This window comes from Protomyctophum bolini, assembly GCF_963924005.1.
Source record: "Protomyctophum bolini genome assembly, chromosome: 15".
Classification (NCBI taxonomy): Eukaryota; Metazoa; Chordata; class Actinopteri; order Myctophiformes; family Myctophidae; genus Protomyctophum; species Protomyctophum bolini.
The window spans coordinates 30,277,522-30,293,470 of NC_137876.1; the positions used below are offsets into that span (position 1 = coordinate 30,277,522).

General features: G+C 40.8%; 1 protein-coding gene across 2 annotated transcripts; it reads right to left on the reverse strand.

The window, feature by feature from the left end:
* Nucleotides 1-1,051: 1,051 nt before the first annotated feature.
* Nucleotides 1,052-14,857, reverse strand: tc2n (tandem C2 domains, nuclear). 2 transcript variants are annotated; one of them, XM_080784908.1, is made up of 12 exons: nt 14,733-14,857; nt 13,963-14,028; nt 13,421-13,612; nt 12,698-12,862; nt 12,423-12,493; nt 10,444-10,513; nt 9,694-9,794; nt 9,019-9,135; nt 7,630-7,821; nt 5,511-5,625; nt 2,760-2,959; nt 1,052-2,560 (listed from the first exon to the last, which is right to left on the reverse strand). In XM_080784908.1, the coding sequence occupies exons 1-12, from the start codon at nt 14,737-14,739 to the stop codon at nt 2,450-2,452; spliced, it is 1,407 nt and encodes a 468-aa protein (XP_080641034.1). In that variant the 5' UTR covers nt 14,740-14,857; the 3' UTR covers nt 1,052-2,449. The 2 variants fall into 2 exon arrangements, with proteins under 2 accessions (XP_080641034.1, XP_080641033.1); XM_080784907.1 differs by having other exon boundaries at nt 13,421-13,621.
* Nucleotides 14,858-15,949: the final 1,092 nt, after the last annotated feature.

Genomic DNA, 15,949 nt, shown 5'->3' on the forward strand with positions numbered 1-15,949 from the left:
TCATTTTAGCTGCCCCACCCCCTTCCTATACAAACCCTTTAACCACGATAGATTAATCAAAAACACCCGTCCTTCTGGTGGCTGATATTGTCCTTCTAACATGTGAGGTGTCCGTGTTTTTTCAATTACTTTTGAAATCCATTTGGGATTGTTTGCTCTTTGTTTTTTAAGTGGTGCAACCACTTCCTTAAGTGACTATGTGTGTGGGTGTGTGGGTGCGTATGAGCACGAAAACAGCATGGTTGTGGGTCCTGTGGGTCTCCCCCAGCCCCCAGCCTATATGAATAGCCTCTATAATGAAAAACCGAAATTGAAAATCAAGATGAACCAGTGAAAATATGTAAGGCGAAAGGTCATTAGTCATCACAGGTCAGTCCACAGATATTCTCTTGGTGTTTACCTGAAAATGGCACATTCACACAATAAGAGAGCACATGGTTGGTGACACAATGTTTTATGACTGTTGACCTAGTTTACAGGTGCTGAAGACAGACCTGTCAGTACTACTACTATGTACTGTACATGTTTCTTCTTCTGACCCTTCCTATTCAAACAACCACAAACCTACAAAAATCCCGCAAATTGTTACACAGTATCTCTATAGTCATGTGTTCAAGACGGATCTGTCCGATATTTCATATTCCATCCTAATTGGCTAACTTTGGCTTTCAAAGTTTGCAGGATTGGCCCATTTTGAACAAAAAGCCTCAAATCATGAATGTAGCGTGCAATTTACGTGAAATCATTCACAGACTTTCCTACTAAGCTGAGGAATATATCCCACCCTTTTCACATTGGCATGTTATAGTGCCACCAGGAGGCCACCACCTGACTTGCCCTGGTGGAGGGAGACCTGTGCCCCGAGGGGCACTTTGTCTATTTTGAGATATCTTTCTTTTTTCATGTAATTTTTTTACAACTCTTTTATTGCTGAATAATAACACATTTTATACATTGCCTAGTCTTGCTAGTCTAGTAGTTTGTGGGTCCCATTAACAAAGAGCACCTACAAATCACTTGATGTTTTATTTTATGCCTCTTGTCTTTTATTGATATACAGATATAGTTGGCCATTCTGAAGACTCTTACATTGAATTGTTCAATAGTATTACATTACAAAAAATAAAATCAACTAGGTGCTCAATATTACATTACAAATACTATACAAAAGAAAGGGCTTCTAAAAGCCTTATCTAGGTTTAGAGATACAATATGCTAACATATTTTACTGTACTGAGATTTTAAAACTACATACTTAGTCAGTAGTCAGTATTGGACCACCTTACAATGTACACAAAAAAAACATGTAAACCTTCAATTCAAGTACAAAACCAGAAAACATATTACAAAGCTTAAGTCTTACTAAGACGGCTGTGTTATTCACAAGTGATGAAACAAATACTTTTTATACTCAACTAACAAATTGTTTGTTAAGCAAATGCCACATCTCTCAATAGTTTCTTTGGTAAAAAAGAAAATCACATTTAAGCTGCAATGCATAGGTTTCATGAACTACCTTTAAATTTGAACTCTGGTCTCGCAGATTGGTTTTGCGGATTGGAGACCAAACCACTCTTGGCTGCAAATCCAGCCTGACCGCGCGTTGCAGGTTTGAGTCCCGATCCCGACGACCTTTACTGCGTGTCACTCCCCATTTCAGTGGGTTAGTCTACTTTACATCAAATAAAGGCAGAAAAAGCCCCAAAAATAAAAGAAAGAAATCTCTCGATGGATTATGGAGACCATCTCTAACCACTGAACCACTGTTATGTTATATTAACATGGCTCCAACAATGGTTTTCTAACTCATGCCCAAAACACCAATAGGCAAGGCAAAATCTCAAGGCACTACTGTATTCATATTTTTGAAAATGTTTATAATAATTAAATGCCCAAAATAGGGAAAATAAGTGGTTCAAATATTTTTAAGGATAAAGAATTATCTCTGTATTGGGAAATGAGTGCAATAATAAGGTGTGGTTGTCACAAAACCCTACTAGTGTCCTTTAGCATACCATTTGGGAACCACTTCACATACAGTACAACACAAACAGATTGGTAAAAACAAAAAAAACATTTATTTATTAAAATAAGTTCCAGGTTGCAGTTTTAAAAATAACACATAAAAGTCTCAGCATATGTACACTACGCTTTGTTTAAACTACAGTACCTGTATTAGCTACATATAACTACTGTAACTCCAACTAAATCTGGTAACCATCTCCATGGACCTCCATGTGGCCCCCAGGGGCATTCAAAGAATGTCCACTATTTTACAATCACTTTCGTCATAGCAACTGACTGCGTATAGCTAACAAGAGCATTGTGCCCGGTCGGCTGGAAAAGCAAGTAGCAAGGGCCTGCATCACAGATGCGTTACAGTATGTCCCTGTTGACCTTCCCTTTGAAAAAAATACTTTCCCCATTTATAGGGAAAGTCAGAAGTAATCTAGGTTCCACTCAGTCTGTGCCATGTTTTTACCACTTTTTCAGGATGGGCCATAGTGTCCTTCCATTGCTCCATGGCTTCTGCTATAGGGCAATCAAATCCCAGTAAGACCTGATAGAAATGAAACACATGGTGATCATGTTAACTTTCAACTCTTTCTTTTACATGAGATTATTATTAATGATGTCTTTTTGGAGGGCACACTTTAACAACCCTTCATACCATCCTACTACATTACTGAGACATCCTTTCAGTTTCACTCTAAGGAATCCATCAGCTATAAAACACGTTGGTATAACATGATATTCACCTGGCCGAGACACTGTTTCCTCCTGACAGAGCTGCGACTGTACAGTTTAATAGACAGCATTGAGGCATGGTCCAAAGTAGCTAAGGGGAAGTGAAATGTATCCATCCATTGACACTGGCCTCCTGAGGCTTTCATCACTCGAGTCTTCTTCTTCATCACCACCCGTCCCAGCTGGTGAACCTCCGCCTTGACGAAGAATCCTTTGGGGACATAATCAAAATGTATGCTTTGGTGAAAAAGTGTCATGCGATATATCACTCTACAAAATTGGTCAAGTGGAAATGTTAATTATTTTTGTCATGCACTGTATGTGTCATTTGGTGGATAGATATACCTTTATGTATTAATCCCGCAGAGGAAAATTAGTCGTCAAGCACAGCAGTTAAGAGTTACAGATGCTTTTATCCAAAACCACTCATACAGCAACATAACAGTAGATATTTTACCTTGAGGTGGCCACAGAAAGAAACAAAAGCTTAAAGGACCACCATTTTCAGCCTATCCTCATAAAACTGGTCCTCACTATTGATTATAAGTTGGCAGCACACACACACACACACACACACACACACACACACACACACACACACACACACACACACACACACAGAGTATAAACATTTTCTGTGTGGAGTTTGCATGTTCTCCCCGTATCCCCTAGGGCAGTGGTTCCCAAAGTGGGGTCCGGGGTACCCAGGGGTACCTGAGGGAGTTCCAGGGGGGACCCATCTATTTTGTTCATGTTCATAAAGTGTTTAAAGCAGTGGTTCCCAAACTTTTTCATGTCAAGGACCCCCAAATTGACACTACTTAGCCTGTGGACCCCCATTTGAAAAGATATGCCCCATAAGAGAAGACGTACACATTTAGACGTCTACATTTAGACGTCTACATTTAGACGTCCACATTTAGACGTACACATTTAGACGTCTACATTTAGACGTCTACATTTAGACGTCTACATTTAGACGTCTACATTTAGACAGTGCCTCCCCAGTGTGCCCCCCGAGTGCCTTCCCAGTGCCTCCCCAGTGTGCCCCTGAGTGCCTCCCCAGTGCCTCCTCAGTGCCTGCCCAGTGTCCCCCAGTGTCCCCCCAGTGTCTCAGATAGCAATACAAGAGCAATAATACAAATTAATCTTAATGTATTAATCTTATTAATTAATGAATCAAATTAATTAATTACTCAAAATTGCGGCCTGTGCCCAGCACCATGCCAAAGCTTTTTCCTGCAGGAAACACTGCTTGTGGTTGTAAATATATTGTTATCCGTGTTGCGAGGATGAGGGGGTACCTGGAAAAATATCTACCCCAAAAGGGGTACCTGGTCCAAAAAAGTTTGGGAACACCTGCCCTAGGGTAGGTAGTAGGTACCCTCACAAAAAACATGCAGTAATGCTGGTCTCTAAACTGCCTCCCCCTGGCCAGCCGGGGCGCCTGATGGAGGGGAAAGGAACTGGTTGGAACAACATGTTCCTTCCGCGCTACGTCCAACCAGGGAAACTCCCCCCTGTCAGGTGTAAAGGAGCAACTTGGACACTCAGGCATGAAGGAAGCCTGAGTTCAAGTCCGTTGCTCTCCCCAGGTTGGCGAAGGGTGTGTAGAGCCCATGATCACATTAGATAATTGAGGGGTGGAAAAATGGGTTACAAAATGGTGGGACAAAAAAAAAAAGTAAGCAGGAACTTGGGATGGAAATGAAGGACCGGAAAGTCTGGTGTGGCATTGTGAAATCCATGATCTCGACTGTGGTCGAAAAAATGATGATGAATTGTTAGATTGTAAGTTACAAATAGGCTGTGCATAGCTCACCAATGAGATGCAGAGTGAATAGATGGAATTGTGCCATCTTATAATGAAAACAAGAAATATTAAATAGTCATATTTGTCAGGTGAAACAAACGCTGTCTCCGTTGTGCATCTTTCCTGCTCTCCAGTAACATTAGGTGGCGTTAACAGGCGCTCCGCTCTGCTGTGGTGTTTATGTCTATGGTTGAGAAACTTGAGTGTGGTCTGGGCATTGCAGACTTCCGCCGTGCAGGTGTCATAGCTTAGGAGGCAGCCAATCATGACTAGGTCGCTACTACGCGTTTGGCTGGCGGCATTTAGGCGGCTCCCATTGGCTTAGGCGGCGTTTAGGCAGCTTTCATTGGCGACTAGGTCGCTTACATTTCATGAAATGTCATTTCATGAAAAAGGTTTCACCTGACAATAGGACTAATTATATGATTATATGATGTGTATCTTGCGACTGAGCTAGTTCAGGCAGAATACACTCAGTCAGACATCCTGTTAGTCAGACCTGCATGGCCGATTAAGACTCAGACTCACCCGTGCTGCGGGTTAAAAATCACCTGTGGCTCCTGACATGTGTGGCGGGGTAACAACTAATCTAAAAATTACCCGTGGCTTCCTGTGAGGTTAGGGTTAGGTTAGGGTTTGCGATAGTGTTAGTTCGAAATTATGGGAGGTCGGAATATTGAGGGGTTGGATACTTTACATCAAAGTCAGTACATTCTGCATATGTGTCCCTGGTTTGTTGTTATAAGCTGTTTGCTGTTGATCCTGGCAGTGTTTGTACCATGCTCTATAGTCGAGTTACAAATGATTAGTTGCTTTTCCAAAGATCTTTTCTCTTTATTGTTTTGTGCGATTGCCCAGCATTTGAGTCCATGTGGTACGCACCATAACCACTTGGATATCGGGTTGCCCCGAATGCTCCACTTTGACCCTGAATTGCATCATCACTTACCCTGGGTGAGGGGCGAGGACGATGCAGGGAGGTTGTGAGCTGCGAGAACCTGGAGCTGCACACGTCCATTGACAGGCTGAAAACAGGAGGCTAGATGTACCTCAGCGTGGCAGACCTACAGTATAAACACAGAATACATGTGTGACGAACATAACAGTGTTGTAGATATTAAGTAAGAGTAATTCATTGTATATTAACCACTTAAACCCTATAGTTGACTGGGGTCCCCCATGACTCTATACTTCGTCTGAACCTTTTGTCCCCCAACACCATATTGCTTTGCTGAAAGTAGCTGATCGATTGTACTGTAAAACTGTAGATATGCTATTGTTGACAATTCATAGCAGAATATGGATGCTACAGTTCATGTTGTTGGGTGCAGTACGTAGTTCAGACTAGTCATTGGTCCGACAAACGACAACCCACATCAAACCCCAACCTAACCATAACCGCAAGCACGGGAGCAGCGCATGTCCGACATGTGGACGCATGTCGGACTAATGCTCCGTCGGAATTACATGCGTCATTAACTATGACAGTTTTCACTACAAAACCCCATAAATCCAATTCAGAAAGCAATACTAACTACACCTAATTTTCATTGTGTGCTTTATAAGGCAGGAGGGTGCAATAGCCGGGACATTTCTGTCAGAAGACGCCGGGGGCTGATTTCACCCTCCTGCATATTGAAGCAACAGATGAATACATACTTCACCACAGGTCACCACCACATTATAGGAACATCCCTGGTTAATTTCCAGCAGGGGGCCCGTTTTGCATAATTATACAAACAATTGGGCTGAATATACACAGTAAAATCCTGTGTTAATCAATGCATTAATAACCCAGTGTACAAATGTAACCAAATGGACCCATAACATTCCATTTACGGTAACTCCATTAACACTGAGGATTTGACTGTTAGCACATTGTGTTGTGTAAGAAGACCATGTGATGCTGTGGTCTGACCCTGGGAGTGTGAGCATCTACGATTCAACGGAATGATTGGCAGCACTTTGGACAATTTGAGGTTTTGTGTCCACTGGATGGCTAGAATCACTCTGTAAATGAAGGCTCCCTTCTGAGAGCTTAATGATGACTCACCGCCTGATCTCTTAAAGGAGTATTTCACTTCTGGGGTCTACTCTGTCTTTTTTGAGGGGCTATATTCAGCTATTGGTGTAGATTTTCATCTTACTTGGAGAATGTACGTCACAATCTGGACGAGCAAATCGACATGTTACGTCATGATGATGTATGATAAAGAGCAACCCTCACTTCACACAGGTCTGGATTTTTGTCTTATCAGACAGCAGTTGCTTGTGCAGTGTGCACTCCAGACAGCTGTTGCTTGATTCAATATTTATTTTGATATTCATTTTATCAGACATGCCCCCTTCCTATATTATGTTACTTATTTCATTTTTCCCCTTTTTTAATAAATACACTATGTATTTAAAATGAAAAGTAATAAAATACGATAAAATTAAATTAGAAATAAATTAAAAACAGCTTTTTTGTGATTATGCAACAGGATTCCTTCTTGCCCTGTTATGACTAGGTGTACTGCTATACATGTCAGCAGGTTACAAACTTACAATACATCACAGGGACAGGTTTATGAGGTATTCACAGTCCCTTCATGTGGTGTTCCTATTTACTGTGCACATACATAGGGCTATAAAAAGACAGAGCTGTACCGAAGGAATTGTCACTAGGAATGAGTTATTGGAAATCTGGGACATTCCCATAACACTTGAATTTCCTCTTGGCTACACAGCCAATAAGATAACAGACAATAACAGGTAATAGCTGTCTAGAACCGTCTGGCTGGCGGGATGGCAGATCTCTGACGTCAATGACCTTAAACCATATTTACTTTGACTGGGGTCCCCCGGGCGTCTGTACTTAACTTAACTGAACTTGGCCCTCTCCTCTAAATCATCTTAATTAACAGATTGTCACAAATAGTTAATCTAGTGTGTGCATCATAGAATCGCTTTTGCTAAATGTCACACATGATCCCTTTTCTCCTGTCTGTCTGTCTGCTTTACTACATGATACATTAGAAATGCCTCTGAAAATGACAAAGAGATATTAAAAGAAAGCAAAGACCCACAGTGCTTTTGGATGGTGGACTGAGGTCCAGCCAGCGCTCCATCTCGTGGGGACCCAGCTGTCTCAGAGACAGGACACACTCTGCCACAGTGTGTTTCCTGGGCTGGTGTGCCTGGAGCCGCAGCACCAGGGCGCTGCAGCGGAGCTGCTGCAGACGCACGGTGAAGACAAAGGTCTCCATGAAGGCAACATCCTGGAGGAAAGAGTAGGAGAGATTAAGGAAGAGGGGATGATGAGTAGGAGTGGAGGGAGAAGGAAAAGATAAGCGAGAAGGAGAGAGAAGAAAATATATAATGTCTAAAACAGAACAATGACAGGGAGGCTAAACCTTTTCTACTACTGACAAACCAGGCAGCCGGAGCTGGCACTGGAACAGGAACTGACCATTTGTAATAACTGTGTTTAAGAGTAATTACACAGTACAATCCTGTTAATTTAACTCTCACAGTTACAAATGAATAAATTAACACTGGGGATTTTGCTGTGTACATATATAACAAGAGCTTAACCAGCTTGAGAGCTTGTTCTGGGTCATTTATGTATGTGACTTCTGCCTATAGTGATGGATATGCTGTTGAGGAAGTAGATGTACATGTTTACCCAAATGTCCAGCCCTGTGTTTGTCATGAACACACTGTTAACATGTTCCTAGCAATGATGGATGACAAGGAAATAAATAAATCCCTATGTTCTATGTTCCCCACTTACCTTAGGGTTTAGGTTTCTGGTTTAAGGACTTCAGTGTTTTGTACTATACAATTGTATGTATAAGTACAGAACAAAGAATGTTTGTTTTTGCCATCTTTGTTGAGTCTGAGCAATTATGTTTTAGTTTATTTTTATGCCAGTGTTAATTTGTAGGCCTAAAGTTCAATGGATTGTTTGAAGACTGAGCTTAAATCAGAATTTGCTACTAAAAGTAACACCAAGTATACTTTTAGTCTTACTAGAATTACTAAAACTACTAGGTTAGGTTTCTGGTTTAGGTTTATTCTAAGTGGGGAACAAAGAACCTTTTTTGCATAGTGGGTAACATAGAACCTGGGGAACATACCGGTAGGTACGCTCCCGGGAAATGCTCTAGACATGGGTTTATTTTTGTGTTTTTATAGAGATTCTTAAATTGCAGTTTTCTGATAACTCAAAACTCCCTTTGGGATTTTGTTTTTAGATAACTGCAAAGCTCTTATGCATGGTGATGTCATAGATGAGTCTAACGTCTCCTATTACCGACATCCATGATCCCACCTAATGTGCCGGATCCTTTAAGATGTAAAATGGCACAGGGTCAGCAAAGAGCAAACCTGAGCAAGCATGGCATTACACTTTAAGCTATTCAATCCGAGTTGTGTAATGGGTTTCAAATGTGTGACTCATTAGTCATTATTACCTGAGAGCACTCCTTGACTGAGCTCTTGAACTGTATTGGCTTGGCCATGGTGATGATCCCTTTAAATCCAATCTTTTGCTGCTCAACACCATCTATAGGGAGATTCAGGTCTGAACACTGATAAGAGATAAGATGAGAGATCAGTGCAGTTCAGTGAGTGCTTTTGTTTATAAACCATTTAACAAAATTGCTTTGTCATGAACAGAAACAAATATCAGTGAAATTACAGAGACAGTGAAAATCAATGTGTGTGTGTGTGTGTGTGTGTGTGTGTGTGTGTGTGTGTGTGTGTGTGTGCGCGCGCAACTGAGAGAATATGTATACCTCCTGGGTGTCCTTGAGACTGTGTACTCTGAAATGTGTGAGTGCACTCAAATTAATGTGTGTTGCATGTGTGTGTGTGTGTGTGTGTGTGTCTTATCAGTGGAAGCTGTGATGTGCATACTCTCTGACCACAGTACCTGAGCATCAATCAGGCCCACTCAGTTAATCAAAATTTCAACCTTCTCCTGAGTGAGCCAAAGTTAATGGAGCACAAGCTAATGGGAAGGGGTTACTTGCAGAAGGACTCTCTAGACACACAGAGGCCCCATTGAACAACATAACAGCTGAGAACAAGGGAGCATTTTGTCCCTCTAAGGTCCCCTTTCCTCATGGGATGTACTGTAACCGTACCTGGACCAGAGTGATCCACACCTGCTCCAGGGCCTCTTGGTAGCTCAGTCTGACACACACCTTTCCCAGCTCACGCTCATCTCCAGACAGAGTTATGGACTCTGAAATGCAATATGGAAGTAATTTAGGAAGAGGAAATGTACCGTTTTTGCGTCACATTAACGTATTAACGACGTGTGCAACCTGCCAAATCCAAATTCCTTCTATTTGTGAACTTACATGGCAAATGAAAGTGATTCATCACAAAAGTATGTTGACATTTTTTTTAAATGTAAATTACATCATTATATGGCCGTTTAAATACAAAGGCAATTATCGCATAAAAAAATAAAAATACAGGATTAAACTGACATTGGGTTTGGGGACATTGGGATTGGGGAAGTGAGTAAGTCAGTATGGATGAGGGTCTCTAGATGTCTGACTGACGCTGGACCAAAGTAAAATGAACATTTGCGAGTGATTGCTGTGTCTGCCCTTTCACAAACATGATTGCGCAATGTGGAGTGATTCTTATCCGACTCAGGGAGGTCCTGTGGGGGTTGAGGGATTGTAGGAAGTGAAAGGATGAAATGGAGGGGGGGGGTTAGGAGAAAGGAGGGTGAGTCTCGGACGGTCGATTTGGAACTGTGAAGAATGTATGGGAACAATGCCCCTTCCACCAACCCACACAATACAAGCAAACCCAAACATACCCGGTCAAAAAAGGGAAAATGTTTGTGAAAAGACAAAGTCTGCTTGACAAATAGTTACCAAGGCTGCTTTCAATGGAGCTGATCACAGAAGAGGCACTGCTCGGGACACTGGAGGCAGAGTCAAAGCGCTACAGAGAAATCATAATAAAATATCAGTGATCACCGTCATCATAAAGCAGAAAGCGCTGTAAAACATAGCAATAACAACTCCTGGAAAGGATTTGGACAGATCATGACTCCATCATGCTTATAGCTAAATTCTGTAGCTGAAATGGACCCCTGAATAAACAGCATCACTTTAACATGGTTGTGTCTTTAAAAGGGAAATTCACAATGTTTGCCAACTGTTTTTCCTCAAGCAGATCATTCCCAAGATCTCTGGTTGCAAATAGGCAGTCGACCACTGTCAGGATACTCGACAGTACACCAACACATAATTTGGCATTTGCTCTTGAGAACTGGAAACGTTCATTAAAAGCGTTTTGGCAGAGCTCCGACAGTATTGCTGTAAAACAACATTGCTCTGACGCGCACCACAATGTGTATACACATGGTGGTGTTTATCATGGTTTTGGGCGAGACACTAGAGTGTGCATAATACAGACAATCAAACACTCGTATTAAGTAATGGAGATCCAATGAAAGGCGGATATGTGATATCCTTTATGTAATGAAGAGGACTCGCCCCAAGCAAAGTATTCTTAACTTCACTCTTTATACTTCAAGTGTTATTGTAACACTGATTAATTACAGGGAACAAAGCTGCGCCACAGCTTGAGCTGAGTAACACGTGGCGGATAAGAAATAACTGATCTTACACATAGATACATACAGGATACATCAAGGTGTGCTCGCCTCCAGAATGATGCTAAACTTTGCAATTATTTTCGTTGCTGTAAATCCTACTGTGTTTTTTATCTACATCTATTTGATTGTTAAATGGACTTTTCTCATCAGATTTTGTCTTATTACATTTTCTGATTTTCTTACTTTGGAACTATTACTGCTACTGATCAAGTTGTGATGTTGCCAATTGGCCTGATGGGCCTCATCTGTGATGTCTGATTATTGTTGTCAGTGACTGGATGGGTTCCAATTCAAATTAAAAAAACATATTGTATACAAGTTAAAATCATTGTGGATGACACAATACATTCAGATGTATTTCCAATATGGTCCTCATGGTTACGGAATCAAATGCATAAAACATACAATTTGTGTTAAAAGTCTGTTTCCTTCTTAAAGAAAACACAGAAGAAAAATCTATGAGTTGTGATCATCTTGATATGTAAAGGCAGTTTGTTCCATAAATACATGAGTGTACTTCCCAAACAACCAGTTGTATCTGGGCACTGTGGGCAGGCAGGCACACATTAGATGTAATGGATCTGGTGTTATACTGTAAGTGTTCCTGTTTCTGACTTGGGAGTGTTATGGATGACTCTGTGTACTAAACTGTTAATTGTGTAGCTCTGTTTTCCATCAAAGGTCAACAGAGTTGTTGGAAGAGACTTTACCGGTGTGATTGCGGAGAATGAGGTTCAGCATGACCCTGACCAGTTTATCTTGGGCTGTATGCTTGTTTATTACATGATTTGAAAGCCCACAGAACCATGAATGACCACATTTGTTCAGTGAAGTCAGATTATGAACCACATAATCTGACTTCACTGAACAAATGTAGTCAGCATGTCCATCAAAAATACTCTATTACAGGGCTAGGGGTTAGTGGACACCTCCAATTTTGTATGGGCCGTCAGGACCAAATATATGCATAGGCCTCTATAAAGATGTTCTTTGCCTGTGATCCTGCTGAGAAATAAAATACTGCTGGGAACATTCTGTGACAGGTAGTTTAGCAGCAGGTAGGTTAGTTTATAACCTAATTTCCCAAGCAAGTCTCGTTTTCCAAGCAAGTTTGTTTGAAAAATGTTCACACTGAGGTCGTTGGAAAGAGACTGTAGCTATATTTAGGTTTGTTTTTACACAGGGTGAGAAACGCTGTGTGACTACAGATTAGATATAGAACAAACGTACCTGCATGTGGCTGTGGGACAGGTCAAACATGGAACTGCATAGCCTTTGCCTCCCATTTTTAATATCCCAACCTAGAACATGCACAACATGTAGTTAAACATATATCACGGTTAAATATGTTGCTTAATGTTTGCTACAATGTACTTTTCACCACTTTATTAAAAAGTTGACTTAATGTCACCTTACAAAGAAAATATTTATATTTGATAGTATGCAGGATGCCTAGAATAACTCTAATGTTGATGATGATCTGATTTATGATAATATGATGTTACCTTGGGGACTTAAGTTCTTGTTTAGCAATGTGTTGCGGCGGACTGACCCAGGAGAAATGTACTCAGCAATTTGTCCATGATGGAATGTGGACTCTGTGTTGTAGGCGATCTGACTGGTCCCTGAGAGCTCTGCTTTCCTCTCTGCATACGTTGTCCTGGTTGAACCTATGGAATATAAAGCAGGACTTGGTTGTGTAGGGATGGAGCCTATTGCTAATCGTCTATTCCTCCAGGTTACATATTCCTGGTGTCCTGGCCCTTCAATAGCTAATGATTAATTGCTGAAATGAAACCCAGCAATTTGCTTATGTTCCTCAGTCAGATGACAAATGGAATTCATACTATTCTTGATGATCAATGAAAAGTAAAGCAAAGCTAAATACTACCGTTTGTATATACAGTACATTTATCTTGTGAATCAATCTATCATCTATCAGGAGTAGGACTAGGATTATTTTTTATTACCAGCAGTCCAAGTATCGTCAAATACCCACTTCCAAGTTCCAACTTATTATACATTCCAGGCAAACATCTGAGAGTCAACAAATTGCACCAGCGCAATTTATAGTGATAAGATTTATTGATACCCTATTGGCCTGAATATAAGACTACGTTTTTCCAATGGAAATATCCTAAAAAACAGGGTCGTATTATAATGAGCCACAACACAGTCTTTGTGGTAACCAACTCAGAAAACAGGTTTGACTGTAGTAGGCTACTTACTCAGTGGCCCAGACTGTAAGTTGGGATAATGAGAACCTCTAGGTTGGATGTAAGAGGGCTTGAACGTCGGCAGGACAAAGGGAACCTCTCTTCCGTCTGGAGGGAGCTTGGACAACAGGTAGTCCTCTGAGACCCCAATGCTCCTCCTCGCCTCATCTGGGCCCATTCCCACCTTGGCAGGGGGCATCCTGACTGTAATAACTTCATGTGAGAAGAAAATACACCGTCACACAAACAGTGATTATGTAGGTGTGTGATATGGAAAAATATAATTATTTTATAGTAGTATCATGATCCACGATACTATTATTACTTTTTATGGTTATTTTTCAAGTTACACCTACAAGGTATAACAAAAACTAAAAGAAAGAGTAAACAGACCATTTTAGATCAACATACTTTGTCTAAAATCATAGAATGAGCATTCACTGTATCACGATATACGATATGTTTGAAAATACATATTGTGAAGAAATTGTATCATCTCGACGATATTTATCACCATGTATCGCCCACCCCTATATGCATCTATGTCACTTTACCTTGAGTTTCAGGCTCCTTTTCCTTCTTGATCATTTTTTTGCAGCAGTTCTTAAAACATTCCATTGCTATAAAATAAATTGTCTATAGATTATTATTAGCATATGATTGGCCTATATGCCTAACTTATATAGGCTACCATTGTGATAAATTTGTCTGAAATGTATTCATTGATTGATTGATGGAAACAGTTTGCAGAATTACAGTACAATTCAAGCACAACTCAATACAAAGACTGTTAACTGTGAGTGGACAACCCAATAAAGCATTACACTTGTTTACAAGAGGGTCCATGCACCTTGTTCAATTCATCAAAATATTTAGAGACGTACAAATATACACTTCTATAAAGCCAAAGAACAGAACGGGAATTCATACTAATAAAGGAGGCAAAAAGGGAAAAGAAACATACAGTGAGATTGGCTGAAAATCACCCAGAAAATTCACGTGGAACACATCCAAGCTGCAGTAGCCCTAGAGAATTATCTCATTCGTACGTTATTATTAATATAGCCTAATAATAATTATTATTACACTTCCATTTCAATTTCTTGTCTCTCTGTCCTATACATGGATAAAATTGGTAGGCTATCCCGTTTCCCAACCGGCTGACCCACTGGAGAAATAACGGCAAATCGTTATAAATAATTAACACTTACACTTACACTTACAATTAACACTTTCAATTCAAATTACTTTCAAATATCTCAAATAGCAACAACAAACATTAGGCAGGCTAGGCTACTTGAATCAGATAAATATCCCAACTCACCTGCCATTATCAATGAGGCAAAACTTTCTATATCCAAAAGGTGTAGTTCACTCTCCCATGGAAAAGTCGGCGCAGCTGTGGCCGTGGCAGCGGGTTTACCTTGTAGGCTACTTACTTACGTCCCCACCCACCCACACACACACACACACACACACACACACACACTATCGCTCTCTCCCTCCCTCGCGTGGTCACACACTCACTCACACACTCACTCACACACACACACACACACACACACTCACACACAGGCTAGGGACGGTGTTCTCGTCATTGCATGGGTTTTTTCCCGGATTGAAACTGCGTTTCCTTCTTTGAAAAGTATGTGCACCTAGCACCTTCTTGCAAAGCAACTTCACCGAAACACACCCCAATACTGCCAGCTCGCTGTCGTTCTAATATGGCATGCCATCATCGAAGTAGACTACTTGTCAAAACAAACCATGTTACCAGTCATCATACACACCTGAAGTGATGCTAGCTCTCAGCCTCTCACCCCTCATTATGCTTTGCAGCTGTTCACTGATTGATACCCTCTGAGGGAATATCAACCAGTTCCTCCTTACATAAAAAGTTGCTTTAATATTATATTACGATTAATAATATGAACAGAAATGACAGTTGGCTACAGAAAATTAGTCTACAGAATATTACGGCAACTTTACAGGAAAAACTTTTGCCCACAACTCCAGATTCCTCCCATACACTACAAGAGTTTTGACAAGATTTTGGATTAAAAAAAGAAAAGACTACATTCTCTTCTTTTAAAAATCTTTACAAAATCCTGTCAACTTGTAGCTATGCACACGGCTGCGATCTTTCCAGCAAGGTGCTACCTAGGTGCAACTTCCCATAGACAGCCCATTCATCCAAACAGAATTGAATTGTATTAAATAACGTAAAACTCACCAACATTGCAGCTGTACGGAAAGCTTGAATTATCCTCTATTTGCAATATGTTTGTTTAATAAAAATTCACTGTAGATATGTTATGACTTATGAGCTACTCCCCAGAAATTCCTTGCAGATGATGTTTGAGTGGTGCAAGGAACAGCAATGTCCACGTACCTGCCTGTCCCAGTTTAGAATACCAGTAGGGGCAAAAGTGGCGCTGTTGTGCTAGAAACAGAGAGAAAGAGATAGTGTTGCACTGTTGCCTGTTAATTACAGAGAGAGAGGGGGGGAGGGGAGAGAGAGAGAGAGAGGGGGAGGGAGGG